The sequence below is a fragment of the Dermochelys coriacea genome, chromosome 26 (assembly GCF_009764565.3).
Source record: "Dermochelys coriacea isolate rDerCor1 chromosome 26, rDerCor1.pri.v4, whole genome shotgun sequence".
Taxonomy (NCBI): domain Eukaryota; kingdom Metazoa; phylum Chordata; order Testudines; family Dermochelyidae; genus Dermochelys; species Dermochelys coriacea.
The window spans coordinates 15,709,784-15,725,318 of record NC_050093.1 but is presented as its reverse complement, the minus strand read 5'-3'; the positions used below and the strand labels follow the sequence as shown (position 1 = coordinate 15,725,318).

The 15,535-nt window shown below is 61.5% G+C and overlaps 1 protein-coding gene across 10 annotated transcripts in view; it reads right to left on the bottom strand.

The window, feature by feature from the left end:
- Positions 1 to 2,630: 2,630 nt before the first annotated feature.
- The window catches only part of PAX8 (paired box 8), a 44,361-nt gene continuing 31,456 nt past the window's right edge, over positions 2,631 to 15,535 (bottom strand). For 3 of the 10 annotated variants that reach the window (XM_043503052.1, XM_043503053.1, XM_038384737.2), the window contains 7 exons: positions 14,754 to 14,879; positions 13,857 to 14,032; positions 13,009 to 13,129; positions 9,643 to 9,819; positions 6,227 to 6,328; positions 4,490 to 4,579; positions 2,631 to 3,990 (listed from right to left, as the gene is read on the bottom strand). In XM_043503052.1, coding sequence (XP_043358987.1) covers positions 3,920 to 3,990; positions 4,490 to 4,579; positions 6,227 to 6,328; positions 9,643 to 9,819; positions 13,009 to 13,129; positions 13,857 to 14,032; positions 14,754 to 14,879 — 863 coding nt within the window. In that variant the 3' untranslated portion in view covers positions 2,631 to 3,919. The remainder of the gene's footprint in view (positions 3,991 to 4,489; positions 4,580 to 6,226; positions 6,329 to 9,642; positions 9,820 to 13,008; positions 13,130 to 13,856; positions 14,033 to 14,753; positions 14,880 to 15,535) is intronic. The other 7 variants (XM_043503054.1, XM_043503055.1, XM_043503059.1 and 4 more) reach the window with 5 other exon arrangements.

Genomic DNA, 15,535 nt, shown 5'->3' with positions numbered 1-15,535 from the left:
TCAACTCCCAGCTGTTGGATTGTGGGACATGATTGAAGGGCCCCTTATGAAATCCCCGTGTAGGTGACAGACTGATCAAGTCCCCCCTTAACCTTCTCTTTGTTCGGTTCCCGGCACTGCCATGGACACCCCAGCCAAACTTCCACTGATTTCAATGGCTGTTAGGTGGCTAAATTCCTGTGAGGATCTGGACCTTGGTCTGTCTGGGCTTCAGTTTCCCATGTGTACAATGGGAATAATATTCTTGCCTTTGTCTTGCCTATTTCAGTTGTCCGTGCTTGGAGGAAGGGACTGTCTCTTGCCCCATGGAGGCTCCTCAACTCTGGCAATTTTATCCCTTGTCTCATGCCACTTGGGATTTGCCTCAGATTCATGTGATTTCAAATCACGGCGGTACATAGGTTTCTCACTCTGGTGGTCGCCCCAAAAAGGTTCCAGCCCCACATTTATTATTGTTTTAAAATCCTGTGATTTTTTAAGCCAATCTCCTGTTTTGTTTTGTTTTTTTGGGGGGGGGGAGTTTGAGCATCTGACATGATTTTTGAATGCTGGTGTATGTTTGTACAGCACCCGATGCCCTGGCACCCTGATCTCAGCCAGGGCGCACCCAGGGCAGCTGTAGCAATAAATTGACTTTTAAAGGGACAGTGTCAACTTATAAAAAAATCACTCTCCTGGTGGCGTATTTTTGGCCTCTTGTTAATATGAACAGGGCCCAGGGGCTCTACATCAGAGAGCCTTGAAATTCGAGGGCAGCCTCCGGGTTTTACTTCGCCCTTAACAGAGCCAGTGCTCCATGTGCTGTCCCTGGGCGCATTGCCAGCATCAGCAGGACCTGGCTCCTGGGCTGCCCGGATGAGTTCCCTGCTGCTCAGACCAGGCGGCTGCTCCTCGCTTTCCATTATTGCATAAATTTGGTGCTAGTCAAAGGCGGAGCATTGTTTGGTCCTGGACACCAAAGCCTCTCTCTGCAGAATAGGTGTGGGGTGAGCCCCTTCCCCCACCCACTGCCCCCAACCTTCACCCCCTGTGCCCCAGCTGTGTGCTCTTGGGATTCCCCCCTAACTGGGGATCTGCGTCCATCGTGGAGGGCTCCACCTGGGACCATGGCTTTGCCTTGGGGCCACAGGCTGTGACCTGTGGCCAGGGCCAGCATCTGCTCCATACTGCCCTGGGCTGGCCCAGACCCAGTGGACTGGAGCCCAAAGCCTGCGGGGTGGAGTCTGCAGGGGTGGGAGAGGGGGGCCATTAAACCCTGGGTTTGGTCAAAGGCCAGAATCAAACCACTAACGAAATGTTACATTGGGGTTGAGCACTTGGGAAAATGCTGCCCTGGCGTCTCCCCGGACCAGAGGCCGGAATCTCTGCCCCACCAACCTCTGCACAATGCGGCTGCCTCGCTCAGTGCTGGGAGCTGCTGACCGTGGCCACCCCGTGTCTCTCACTGCCTGCAGGAGGTCAGGGGCTGGATGCAGCACAGGGTACATGGGATCCCAGTCCCAGTTCAACAGGGGTGGCAGTTTCGGGGCTGGGCACTGGTGAAGCAAAGGGGGGTGCAGGTGTCTCTGTCAAGGCTGCTGGACTCAGCCAGACCCTGGAGTTTCTTTGGGCTCCCCAGGTCCCAGCTGGTGCTGCTCAGTGTCACCCCTCGGGAGCTCTCTCTGGCCTGGACTGTGGGCGTCTGCAGCTGGCCATGGCAAACTTCCTGTGTTGTGGGCCCCCGCCATCGTGCCCCTGGCAGCCTGCACTGTCCTCAGGCAATAAATGGTTAATATTGTCCTGCACTGGATGTGTGTGAACACCACTGCCCTCTGCAGGATGGCCCCAGAACTTCACACCTGTGTGTCATTGGCCCTGTCCTGCTGACAGCGGAGGGGGATTCTGTTACCTCAGGGTCTCAATCCCTGGGTTTCTGAAGCAGGAGACAGATCTGGCTCTTTCCTGCTGCCGTGTGGCTCTGAGAGGTCTCAGGGCACAGCGTAGTGACCCTAGGACAGCCGGGGTGACTGTGGATCCTTCTGCTGCGCAGAGTATGCACAACCATAGCTCAATCAAAAGCCCTGGTTTCTGATCACTGGGTGGGGTGGGGCTCCCAGCTACTCCAGTCCCAGCATCTCTCAGCAGGGGGTGCTGTGGGGAGCAGGGCAGGAGGGGCAAAGCAGGGGGAGGCAGGGCAGGACTGCCAGTTCCTTGCGGCTGGGGATTTACAGCCCTGGGGTTGGTAAAGCACCTGACACAATGGGGCCCACCCAATGCAGTTTGGCCGCTAAATGCTGTCACATGCTATACATAGCCAGTCACGCAGCTCTCGCTGCAGCCACAATGAGTCAGGGCTAGCGCAGATGTGGGGGGATCACCCCCACTGCTGTAACGCAGGAGCTGGAGCCCACAGTGCAAATTTGGCTTGAGCAGGGAGTTCCTCAGCTGAAGTTCAGCCAGGAGGCATGTGAATCCCATCCTGTCCCTGCACCTGCCCTTCCTCTGGGGGTACCGTACCATGCCTTGCCAAGTGCGCTGCCTCAGCCCCACACCCTCCCAAGACATCGCCCCACACAGCCCCCTGCAGGGGCCGATCTCCCCCATCCCTGCAGGGGCCGGACAGGTAGGACACCACACACACCACTGCCGGCTCACGCTGGCATGCCTGGCACGCCAGGACAACGGGTTTATTGAACCTTTAATAAAAAGCAGGAGCATCCAAAGGGGAGAGAGCGAAAGAGGAGAATTAGAGGGGGCTGCCCCATGCCCCACCAGGGGAGGGGGCTGATGTACAGTCTATACACAAGCAAAGTGAGGCTGGGATGGAGACCTAGCAATGTGCGTGGTCCCTGGGGGGCTGGAATGCCCGTCCTACAGTGCCATAGGGGCAGCTGGTGCTGCCCATGGAGGAGGGGCCAGGCTGGCAGGAGGGAGCTGGGCTTCCTCTGGGTGCATTGCCCCTCCCCAGCCGCTGGCAAACACCAGCCCAGCAGGGCGATCCTCGGCAAACAGTGCTTTCCAGGGCTTGGATCCCAACAGGGCCCAGCTGGGCGTCGAAGGTCCTGCCACCAGCCCAGCATGGCTGGACGGCCAGCAAGAGGGGAGCGGAGAATAAAGCCTGTGGTGGGAAAGGGGCTGGTGAGAAAGACAGCAGAGCAGCTCAGCAGGGTCCCAGAGCCAGTCCTCAGGTCATGGGGATGTCGGGGAGAGCGAGCTCCAGATAGAGATGGCTAGATGGCGGGGTGGGGATAGATAGATTGATAGATAGATAGATGGGGTGTGGGGATAGACAGAAAGGGGTGTGGATAGACAGACAGATAGAGGAGGAGTGTATGGGGACAGACATATATGGGGACAGACAGACAGAGTGGGGGTGTATGGAGACAGACAGACAGGGAGTGTATGGGGATGGATAGATCCATAGAGGGTTGTATGGGGACAGACAGACGGGGTGTGTGTGTGGGAACAGACAGACTGGGGGAGATTATGTGGGGACGGATGGACAGACGGGGTGTGTGGGGACAGACTGACAGACAGGCGGTGTGTGGGGACAGATAGATCGATCCGATCTGGGTCTCTAGAGGCCATGTGATGATCAAAAGTCCTTGTCCAGCCCCCTTTGTCTGGGGGGGCTCTGGCCAATGCTGCCCATTGTTGGGTATCCTGGGCACCCCATTGTTCTTCCCTAAATCACTGGTGCTAAGGAGGCATCTTCATGGTAAGTGCCCCCTGCCCATCCCCCCCGGTGGAGCCACGTCACCCAGATGCCTCCACCCCACGTTCCCACAAAGCTGTTTTGTGGGTGCCAGGGGCAGCTGTGTCTCCCGGTCCCTGTGGGGGCTGGGGCTGGCTCCGCTCTCTCGCTGGGTAATAATAACAACGCCTTTGGCTGGCTGCGCCGGGCCCGTCCGGGGGTCCTGTGCCACGGCTCCCACGGCAGCTACAGGTGGTCGTAGGCAGCGGTGGGGGGTGCAGGGGCCCTCGAGGCAGAGCTGTAATAATACGGGGAACCTGGGCAGGACCAACAGTGCCTGTTAGAGGGGAGCGCCAGCCTCCACTCCTCCCACTGCCAGAATTAACCATTCACACTGAGCATCACAGGTTAACCCACACCGGGAGCTCTGCCCCCTGCTCGGTTCCCACTGCCCGCAGCCATCTCCCACCCCCTCCCAGCTCCCAGGCCTTGTGGCTACAAAGAGCAGGAAGTGGCCAGTGGCCGGTGTCCCTGCAGCAAAGCCATGCAGCCCAATGGGTGGGGCATTGGGAGAGGATCCTGGGGACCTGGGTTTTAGTCCTGCCTCTACCACTGTGGGACCTTGGGAGCTCTGGAGCAGGAGCCGTCCGTTGTGTGTGTGTGGCACCTGGCATGATGGGGCCCTGATCTTGGGCAGGGTCTGGGCAGCACCCGGTGCGAGGGGACCCTCATCTCGGTCAGGATCTGGGCAGGCCCCTTCCCTCCACCCCCCATTCAGTGGAGCTCCCTCATCCCCATCCCATGCCAGGCACTCACTCAGCAGACTGGAGTTGGGGAAGCGCCAGGCCTCACCGTAGGTGGAATAGGGGGAATGGCTGTAGGCGTTCGCAGAGTAATCACTGCCTGCTGGGGACAGAAAGAGGAGTTAATGCCATGTCCCCAGAGGGCCAGCCAGACAGCGGGCAGCACCCACGTCCCCAGGGGGCTCAGCCAGAGAGCGGGCTGGGGGCGTGGTGTACCGAGGGCTGGTATCATGACTCAGCACACCCCTGGGCAGCTGCTCCTGGTGTTGGGCAGCCTGCATGGCCAAGGGTTCAGGAGGACAAGAAAGCCCCTTCACAAGCCATTCCAGGGCACGCCCCTCAGGACAGGCAGAGGGTGGGCATGAGCACCGGGGCACAGGGCACGATGTGGAGGCTGGGTAGGATGTAGCTAAGCCATGAGTGCTGCAGATAGTGCAGTTACCATAGTGAGGAGCCAATGATAGATAGATAGATAGATAGATAGATAGAGGGGGTGTATGGGGATACATGGATGGATAAATGGGGTGTGTGGGAATAGATGTGGGGGTGTATGGAGATAGATAGATAGATAGATAGATAGATAGGGTGGATGGGGATAGATAGAAGGGGTGGATGGGGATAGATAGACGGGGTGGATGGCGATAGATAGATAGACGGGGTGGATGAGGATAGACAGACAGATAGACGGGGTGGATGGGGATAGATAGATGCAGATGGACATATAGATCGGCCCTGCCAAACGCTGTGGCCAGTCGGTCTATGTGCAGTATTTCGCTGGCATGCAGGCCCAGCTGGCACCAGCTGGGGACAGAGGTAGCTGCGAGAAAGCGAGCGAGGCAGTGGAGTTTCTTGCCTTGCTCAGCAGGCCAGAGGCCAGGCGGGCTGCGGGTGGTTGGCGGAGCCCCCAGCACACACTGTCTAACCCAGTCCCGAGTCCCCCCGCCCTGTGCTCTCCAATCTCATTTCACGCTCCAGGAGAGGGACCGGGGAGGCCCGGGTGCAGCGCTGGATTCTCAACGCTGCATTAAGCACATCTCCAGGGTAACGGGCAACAAGCCAGTTCAGCATGTTCCCGGCCCAGGGGAGCCATGCAGTTACCTGGCCCATGGCCTACAGAGATTAACCCTTCGCAGGGAACAGCCGGCTGCAGCACTGGGGAGTGGGTGTGGAAGGTGGCAGGGGGATTAGGGTGTGGCTGGTTCCCAGAGCCTGTCCCCCTCACCCCATTTCTTAGCATCAGGGGGTACAGGGCGGGGGAGTCCACCTGCTCTGCTCACACAGACAGCCCCCCCCCCAGCCACAACTCTTCCCGGGTCCCCAGAGCCAAAACTCACAGCTAGATCTGATGCTGGGGTGGATCCTGAGTTTTGGTTCAGCCGATTACAGGCAAGGTCAGCTGCAAAACTGATCTGGAAAAGATCCCAGGAGTCCAGGCTCCCAGCTCCCCTGCTCTAACCACTAGACCCCACTCCCCTCCCAGAGCTAGGGACAGAAGCCAGGAGTCCTGCCTTCTAATCACCCCACCTGTTCTAATACACTGTATCCCTGAGCCCAGGCTCTCCCACCCCAGCTTTGCTCCTCAATCTCGACCCGCAGGCCTGCCCTCCCGCTGGGCCCTGAATGGCACCTGAGGGGCTGCCTGCCAACTATCGGGGCTTCCCCAGCACAGCTGCCCTGTGGCACAGCGCCTGCTGCCCCCTCCACCTGCTGCCCAGGTCCTGCAGCGCCCCCGAGCTCCTCGCGGCCCTACCTGCCACCATGCCGGCAATGGCGGAAGAGGTATAGCTGCCCTGCCCACCGGTGGGGATGTGTGGGGGGTAGCCAGGCAGGGTGGAACCAACCATCTCGCGCCCTGCAAGGGAGAAGGGATAGGAGGTATAAGGTGGGACATGGAGGTAGGAGGCAGCCCCGAAAGCAGCCCCCAGCCCAGCTGGACCCTGGCCCGGGGGGCTGATCCTGGGATTAGCCTGCCAGGGAGCTAGGCAGAATGCAGCTATCTAGCTGAAGATCTGCCTAGGGATCTGCAGGTGTGATCCTTCTACCTACTGGAGGGATCTCCCTGGGGATCTCTCTATCTATCTGGGGGATTGCTATATCTGGGGCTCTACCCATCTAAGGGATCTCCCTGAGGGATCTGCCTGGGGATCTAGCACCTTACTGACCTGGGGGATCTGTCTGAAGATCTAGTACCATACTGACCTGGGGATCTCCCTGGGGATCTAGTACTGTACTGACCTGGGCATCTCCCTGGGGAGCTCTCCCTCTCTGTCTCTTCTCCATTTCCTGCAGCCTCAGATCCCTGTTGGTGACTGTGGGTCATCCCATTCCCATCCCTCAGGGGTCTCTAGGGTCCAGGGTGCTGATGCTGTTCTCCAGCCCCAGGAGCTGCTGGTCTGATCACCGGGCAGACCCCCTGCTCCTCTCGCCCCTCCCTTACGGATCCAGGCAGCTCTGGCAGGAGCTCATCGAACAGGTGGCAGCCCCGCTGAACCCACCACATTCCCCAGACGGACTCTAAGGATTTAACTGGACAGCGCTACACCCCCGCCCCCCATACTGAGCGACCCTCCCTTGTCTTTCTAACCCTCTTCTTCTTTGGCACTAGCAGGAGCCTAAATCCCTGTCTGAGCCCCCTGCGCCCCCCGTCCCAGCCCTGCGCTCTGGCGATGACCCCATCAGCCTGAGCGTTGGTGAAGAATGCATGAGAAACATGGAGTGCACGGTGACCCGCAGCAGCAGTGGAAGATGGCTGGGATGGGCATGGACACAAGGGGCTAATGAGCACAGCCAAAATGCTCCGGGCCCAGAGCTCGAGGGCCACGTTTTTACATCATGATTTGTATTATGGTAGCACCTGGAAGCCTCAACCAAGATCAGGCCCCGTTGTGCCAGGCGCTGCCTAGACCCCGACCGAGATCAGGGCCCCGTTGCCACACTGACCTGGTGCTAGAGCCAACAGTCTAAACAAATTTCAGAGGATGATTATCCCCCTTCTATAGCTGGGGAAACTGAGGCACAGAGCGTGGCAGGGATTTACCCAAGGTCTCTCAGGGCGTCGGTGGCAGAGCCAGGCCTTGAACCCAGGTGTCCTGTGGCCAAGCTCAGTGCTCTAAGCACCAGGCTGAGGAGTGTGCCTGGAGGGCTCTGGGCAGCCCTGCCCAGCTGTGTTGCTCAGGTGCTCTCTGTGTCTGTGCCCGCCCCACCAGCCGCCCGTCCTACCAGTGCAGAAGTCCTAAGGGTTTGGGTGCCCAACCTGCCCTGGCCTCCACCAGCTAGTGTTGCTACCCTCTGGGACCAGGCTGCTGAGCAGGTGGGGCGGTCAGGGCAGGCTGGCGCACAGAGGGGGCCAGCTCTGAGATGGCGACGTAGCTACCATGGGAGGGCCAGGAGATCTAGTCCTCAGACTGTAGCTCTGTCGCTAGCCAAGGCCTGTAACCCTCTGCCCGCCCCATTTCCTGGATCCCTGGGGTGCTCTCCTGTCCATAATGCCCCTCCCCCTGTTATCAGCACAGCTGGCAGGTGGCCTGCAGCCTGAGCTTCTTCCCACCACCCTCCAGAGCTGAGACCCAGCAATTTCCTCTCCTGTGGCCGAGGGGGCAGGCCTCCTGGGCTGGAGTCAGCTCTGCAGGTCCCCCTGCTCTCTAGGGGCCTTCTCCGACCCTGCCCTCCACCCTGCGGACTAGATCAGAACCCCAGAACCGAGCCCCCATGGTGGGGGAATGAGAAGGGGGGTATCACAATCCCAGTCCATAGCCTGAAAATGCCAGTGGCAAATGCAATTAGCCTGTGGAACTCCTTGCCACTGGGGAGCACTGGGGCCAGGAGGGTTCCAAAGCAGAGGAGACACTAATGGATAAATGGGCACAGGCCCACCTCCATTAGCTGGGATCTAACCCCTTCTGCCCCAGGGCACGAACCAGCCTAGGCCTGATGGTGTCAGGGAGAAACATCCCCTGGGAGCAGGTGATTCCTGAACTACCCACTGCCCACTTGGGGTGCCGGGGAGAGCCCTGGAACCTTCCTCTGGAGCAGCTGGGGCTGGCCCCAGGCGAAACAAAACCACAGCAGGGTGGGTCCAGTTCTGCTCCAGTGATGCAGCCTCTGCTCCCAGCTAAAGGCTCAAACTGCCCCAAATCTTGGGAGGCCTCAGAGGCTGGTGTTCTAATCCCAGGAGGGGGCCTAACCCTGGGGCCGGGCAGCTGCCCCTCTGCTGGGCCACTCAAATCCCTGTCTCTGGAGAATCCCCGTTCTCCAAGAGCAGTGTGGGGCCAGGGACACACAGCAGAGCAGTGAGCCCTGTTAGCCAGCCGGGGGCTGAGGAGGCAAGCTGAGGGAGAGCAGATAGAGGGGGGAGGTGTTTGAGAGCCTGGGCAAGGCTCCCCCAGGGTCTGGCTGGGAAGGGCACGGCAGCAGTGTTTGAACTCCAGCCCATCTGGCCCCCAGCCAGAGCCCTCAATCCAACAAAAGGACAATTGAGGAGGGCGGGGACAGGAAATGCACCTTTGGTCTCAAGCCAAGGTGGAGGGGGGAAGGGCCCGCCCGTGTTCAGATCCTGCAGCTAAGGGGTTCCTGGTCTATGAACAGGACACCAGTGGGCTGGGCTAAGGTAGAACCTCAATGGTTCTGTGGGGGGCACGGTCCAGAACTGCTGTCCAGCTCCAGCAGGGAGCCCAGAACCCAGTTGTCCCTGGGTCCAAACCCCAGCGCGAGCCAGTCTCCAGAACCTACCCCGGCCTGGGCTCTCGAGGGAACCACACTGGCCTGCTGGGTTCTGGAGGGAGGCTAGAACCTGGCTTCGCATAAATTCTGCCCAGGTCTAAAACACTCCAGAACCCACACTTGAGCTGCCTTCTCTGAGGAGAGTCCACAGACCCAAACTCCCACATGACCCCCAAGTGAGTCTAGAACCCATGCCCACAGACAGCTGCCAGGAGGAGCCTGCCAAATCTCTAACCAGCGGCTGGAAGGAAATGTCCTCCTATAAACTGGGGTCTGGAGGGGGGGGGGTCCAGAACCTGATTTGCCAGCTGGACTCTCGAGTGAGTCTAGAATGAGGTCTTGCAGCTCAGGTCAGAGGAAGGGCTGTCAGTCTAGAACCCCAGGGATTGCCCCTGCATTGCAAGATGCCAGCCGCTGCCAACAGCCCCTGCTGCACCGCAGCCATACCTGGGACGAGGCCCTGGCCAGGAAACTGGCCGTAGATGGCGGAGCAGTGGGGGAAGGCGCTGAAGGGTGGCCCGGGCTGCAGGTCCGAAAAGGCGGTGCTAGATAAAGAGGAAGGGGTGGCGCTTGGGCTGGAGGCCCCGGGGGTCTCCTGCTTTACAAGCAAGGGGGAGGGAGGGTCTGCGGGAAGGGGGATGGTGAAAAAAAAAAGAGACAGGAGATGAAATGAAAATGGGCTGAAATGATCACAGGGCCGGCGCCGGGGATCTGGAGCCAGGGGGTGGGATCAAAAAGGGGGCACTGGATCCCCTGCCCTTCCCCACACTCCCCACCTCACCCCGGCCCACTGGTGGGGCAGAGGAGGAGGGACTGGCAGCAGAGGGCTGGCTAAAGAGAGTGGAGGTGAAGGGGAAGTGGGGATCGTAGTGCTGCACATTGGGAGGGGCAGGGTCATGTACTGGCGCTGGTGGGGTTGTATCAGGGTGGGGCAGGAGGAGGTGTCAGTGCTATGTAGTGGCGGGTGGGTGCATAGTGCCATGCAGTGGGGATCACTGTGTGCGCACGGTGGGGCCAGGGCTGTGCAGTGGGGGTCACTGTGTGTGCGCGGTGGGGCCAGGGCTGTGCAGTGGGGGTCACTGTGTGTGCGCGGTGGGGCCAGGGCTGTGCAGTGGGGGTCACTGTGTGTGCGCGGTGGGGCCAGGGCTGTGCAGTGGGGGTCACTGTGTGTGTGCGGTGGGGCCAGGGCTGTGCAGTGGGGGTCACTGTGTGTGTGCGGTGGGAGCAGGGCTGTGCAGTGGGGGTCACTGTGTGTGCATAGAGCAGACAGGGCTGTGCAGTGGGGGTCACTGTGTGTGTGCGGTGGGGGCAGGGCTGTGCAGTGGGGGTCACTGTGTGTGTGCAGTGGGGCCAGGGCTGTACAGTGGGGGTCACTGTGTGTGTGCGGTGGGAGCAGGGCTGTGCAGTGGGGGTCACTGTGTGTGTGCGGTGGGAGCAGGGCTGTGCAGTGGGGGTCACTGTGTGTGTGCGGTGGGGGCAGGGCTGTGCAGTGGGGGTCACTGTGTGTGTGCAGTGGGGCCAGGGCTGTACAGTGGGGGTCACTGTGTGTGTGCGGTGGGAGCAGGGCTGTGCAGTGGGGGTCACTGTGTGTGTGCGGTGGGAGCAGGGCTGTGCAGTGGGGGTCACTGTGTGTGTGCGGTGGGAGCAGGGCTGTGCAGTGGGGGTCATTGTGTGTGTGCGGTGGGGGCAGGGCTGTGCAGTGGGGGTCACTGTGTGTGCATGGTGCGGGCAGGGCTGTGGATTGGGGGGTCACTGTGTGGGTGGTGGGGGCAGGGCTGTGGATTGGGGGTCAGTGTGTGTGCGGTGGGGCCAGGGCTGTGCAGTGGGGCAGGGCTGTGGATTGGGGGTCACTGTGTGTGTGCACGGTGGGGGCAGGGCTGTGCAGTGGGGGTCACTGTGTGTGCACGGTGGGGGCAGGGCTGTGCAATAGGGGCAGGGCTGTGCAGTGGGGGTCACTGTGTGTGTGCGGTGCGGGGAGGGCTGTGCAGTGGAGGTCACTGTGTGTGTGCAGTTGGGGCAGGGCTGTGCAGCGCAGGCAGGGCTGTGAATTGGGGGGTCACTGTGTGTGCCTGGTGGGGGCAGGGCTGTGCAGTGGGGCAGGGCTGTGGGTTGGGGGTCACTGTGTGTGCGGTGGGGCCAGGGCTGTGCAGTGGGGGGTCACTGTGTGTGCGCGGTGAGGCCAGGGCTGTGCAGTGGGGGGTCACTGTGTGTGCGCGGTGAGGCCAGGGCTGTGCAGTGGGGGGTCACTGTGTGTGCGCGGTGAGGCCAGGGCTGTGCAGTGGGGGTCACTGTGTGTGCGCGGTGAGGCCAGGGCTGTGCAGTGGGGGTCACTGTGTGTGCGCGGTGGGGCCAGGGCTGTGCAGTGGGGGTCACTGTGTGTGCGCGGTGGGGGCAGGGCTGTGCAGTGGGGGTCACTGTGTGTGCGCGGTGAGGCCAGGGCTGTGCAGTGGGGGTCACTGTGTGTGTGCGGTGGGGGCAGGGCTGTGCAGTGCGGGTCACTGTGTGTGTGCGGTGGGGCCAGGGCTGTGCAGTGGGGGTCAATGTGTGTGTGTGGTGTGGGCAGGGCTGTGCAGTGGGGGTCACTGTGTGTGTGCGGTGGGGCCAGGGCTGTGCAGTGGGGGTCACTGTGTGTGTGCGGTGGGAGCAGGGCTGTGCAGTGGGGGTCACTGTGTGTGTGCGGTGGGGGCAGGGCTGTGCAGTGGGGGTCACTGTGTGTGCATGGTGCGGGCAGGGCTGTGCAGTGGGGGTCACTGTGTGTGTGCAGTGGGGCCAGGGCTGTACAGTGGGGGTCACTGTGTGTGTGCGGTGGGAGCAGGGCTGTGCAGTAGGGGTCACTGTGTGTGTGCGGTGGGAGCAGGGCTGTGCAGTGGGGGTCATTGTGTGTGTACAGTGGGGCCAGGGCTGTGCAGTGGGGGTCACTGTGTGTGTGCGGTGGGGGCAGGGCTGTGCAGTGGGGGTCACTGTGTGTGTGCGGTGGGGGCAGGGCTGTGCAGTGGGGGTCACTGTGTGTGCATGGTGCGGGCAGGGCTGTGGATTGGGGGGTCACTGTTTGGGTGGTGGGGGCAGGGCTGTGGATTGGGGGTCAGTGTGTGCGCAGTGGGGCCAGGGCTGTGCAGTGGGGCAGGGCTGTGGATTGGGGGTCACTGTGTGTGTGCACGGTGGGGGTAGGGCTGTGCAGTGGGGGTCACTGTATGTGCACGATGGGGGCAGGGCTGTGCAATAGGGGCAGGGCTGTGCAGTGGGGGTCACTGTGTGTGTGCGGTGCGGGGAGGGCTGTGCAGTGGGGGTCACTGTGTGTGTGCAGTTGGGGCAGGGCTGTGCAGCGCAGGCAGGGCTGTGAATTGGGGGGTCACTGTGTGTGCCTGGTGGGGGCAGGGCTGTGCAGTGGGGCAGGGCTGTGGGTTGGGGGTCACTGTGTGTGCGGTGGGGCCAGGGCTGTGCAGTGGGGGGTCACTGCGTGTGTGCAGTGAGGGCAGAGCTGTGCAGTGGGGCAGGGCTGTGGGTTGGGGGTCACTGTGTGCGTGGTGGGGGCAGGGCTGTGCAGTGGGGGCAGGGTTGTGCTGTCCAGGGTAGGAGTAAGGTCCCAACAGAAATCCCATCTCCCTATTTGCCTTTCCCAGAGGTTCGTTTCCCTGGGGGATGCAGGGCGGGGGGAGTTGGGAGTACCTCCCACAGGGTCCCCCAGACAGCAGGGTCCCGGTGGGTGCTTGTCCTGTAGCTCCTGGCCCTGGCATCTCTTCACACCCACGCCAGCCCCAGCCTGCCCTAGACTCCCTCGGCTGTGGGGGGCAAGCCTCGAGGGGCAACCCTTACCTGTCACGGTCGCATATGGCTGGGGGGCGGCCAGGCCGCGGCCGAGTGGCGTGTTGGAGGGGGTCAGCGCAGATTTGCCGTCATCCAGTGCACTGCTCAGCAGGGGCAGCGGGTAGAGACCCTGGGCGAGGGGGCAACAGAAAGGTCAATGACCCCTCTAGTAAGGCTCAGCCCCCCGAGTCCTCCTAAGACCCTCAGACAGCTCACCCCCAGGGGAGACCCCAATACTGGTCATCCCCCCCCTGCTGGGACCTCCAGTACTGCTCAGCCCCCCTGAGAACCTCCAATACTTCTCACCCCCCAGCTGAGACCCCCAGTACTGTTCATCCCCCCCACTGGGAACCCTGCCAATGCTGCTCACCCACCACTGGGACCCCCCAGTACTACTCACCTCCTGCGAGGACCCTCCCCGATACCGCTCACCCCCACTGGGGCTCCCAGTACCACTCACCTCAGAGGGCCTCCCATACTGATCACACCCCCCCGCTGGAACCCTCCAGTACTGCTCCCCACCACTAGAACCCCCAGTACTGCTTGCCCCTGTTGGGAAACCCTGCAATACTGCTCAACACGCCCTCTCTGCTGGGACACTTCCAATACTGCTCACCTCCCACTGGGACTCCCCAATATGCTCACCCGACAATGGGAAAGCCCCCAATACTGCTCATCCCCCCCACTAGGACCCCCAATACTGCTCAGAACCCAATGGGACTCCCCAATACTGCTCACCCCCACTGGCACCCCCAATACTGCTTCCCCCCCACTGGGGAAGCCCCCAATACTACTCCCCCCGGCACTGGGACCTCCCAATACTGCTCATTCCCCAGAGCGGTGGGCATGACCCAGACCTGCTCGCCCTTGGCATGGCTGGGAGAGACATAGGCCTCGGGGTAGTGCTGCCGCTCAAAGGGGCACTCCAGTGGCTCCAGGGGGGGCTGGCCGAAGGCCTCGGAGCGCAGGTGCTTGCGGGCAGCACTGGCGCTGCTCTGGGTGTCCATCCTGAGCCGGCAGCTTTCCAGGTCGCCTGCTGGGCAGAGCAGCCATGAGACCCCATTCCAAGGCGTGGGCATGACCTGATCCCACAACCAGCCACGAGCATGGCCCCATCCCCGACTGCACCCCCAACAACCAGCCATGGGCGCAGTCCAATCCCTAACCGGCCCCCCCACAACCAGCCACGTGCACGGCCCGATCCCCGACTGGCCCCCCCACAACCAGCCACGGGCACGGCCTGATCCCTAACCGGCCCCCCCCACAACCAGCCACGGGCGTGGCCCGATCCCTAACTGGCCCCCCCACAACCAGCCACGGGCATGGCCCGATCCCCGACTGCCCCCCCACAACCAGCCACGGGCACGGCCCGATCCCAGACTGGCCCCCCGACCACGGGCACGGCCCTGCCCCCCAGCCAGCCCATAGCTCCTCCAGGCCTGGCCCAGCTGCCCCAGGGATGCCCGGGCACCACACAGCAGTGTGATGACACCACAAAGGGCATCGCTGCCTGCTGCGCCCCTGGGCCGGGCATGGAAGACTGAGACCCGCCGCATGGGATCTGCCCTGGGCCTTGCCGGTCTCAGCACCGCCTCCCCCAGGGGGGCTGGTAGGAGCAGCCCTGGCTAGGTCTCTGTCGCCCTCAAGGGGTATTTGCACCCACCCCGGGGCATCAGACACCGGATCCCTCTGTCCCCATCTGCTGCCAGCCCACCCCAGAGAAGCCCCCCCATCACCGTCCCACCCCCACTCACTGTCGTCCATCTTCCTCTTGTTGTCGCTGCTGGCCTGGGCGATGCCCAGGAGCCCACTGATGGAGTAGGTGGAGCCCAGCGAGTCCGACTGGGGTGACTCTGGGGGGGTCACGGCCGAGCTGGGGACTGAAAACAACCCCCGCCAGGTTAGTAAGTCCTGGAGCGAGTGCCAGGAGAGGGGGCGGGCATGATGCCAGGACACCTCGCCCCATGGCGCTGGGTCGTGCCACCTGCCCCGAGGACAGGGACAAGGCTGGGTCGCCACCCAGGGGAATCATCCCTTGCGGATGTGCCTGGTGCATCGGGGGCTCTGGGAGCTCCAAGTCTGACGCCAGCTGGCTCTGTGAGCCGTCCCTTCTCTGTACCCATTTCCCTGTCTGGGGGCAATGGCACAGGGTGGTCAAAAATGGAGGGCGTTTTCCACAGAAAATTTCCATTTTTTGTGGAAATGCAAATACTGAAAAATTTCAGGAAAAAACAGAAAATGTTCTATTTGGCAATGCTGCTGCAGTGCCTTCTGGGAGTTATAGTTTGGGTGCCTTGTGTCCCTGTTCTCCTCTATAAACCAGGATCCCTGTGAGATTACATCTCCCATGATGCACCACAGAAGCATGGCAGCTGGGAGTCCCTGGCTATGGTGCATCATGGGAGTTGCCCCCAGCCAAGGAGCCCAACCCATAAAGGAAAACAGTGATATGGGGCAATGAACTACAACTCCCATGAGGCACCATGGCACATTTCTGAATTGAAACATTTCAGTTTGGGAGCATTTGGGGTTTTTT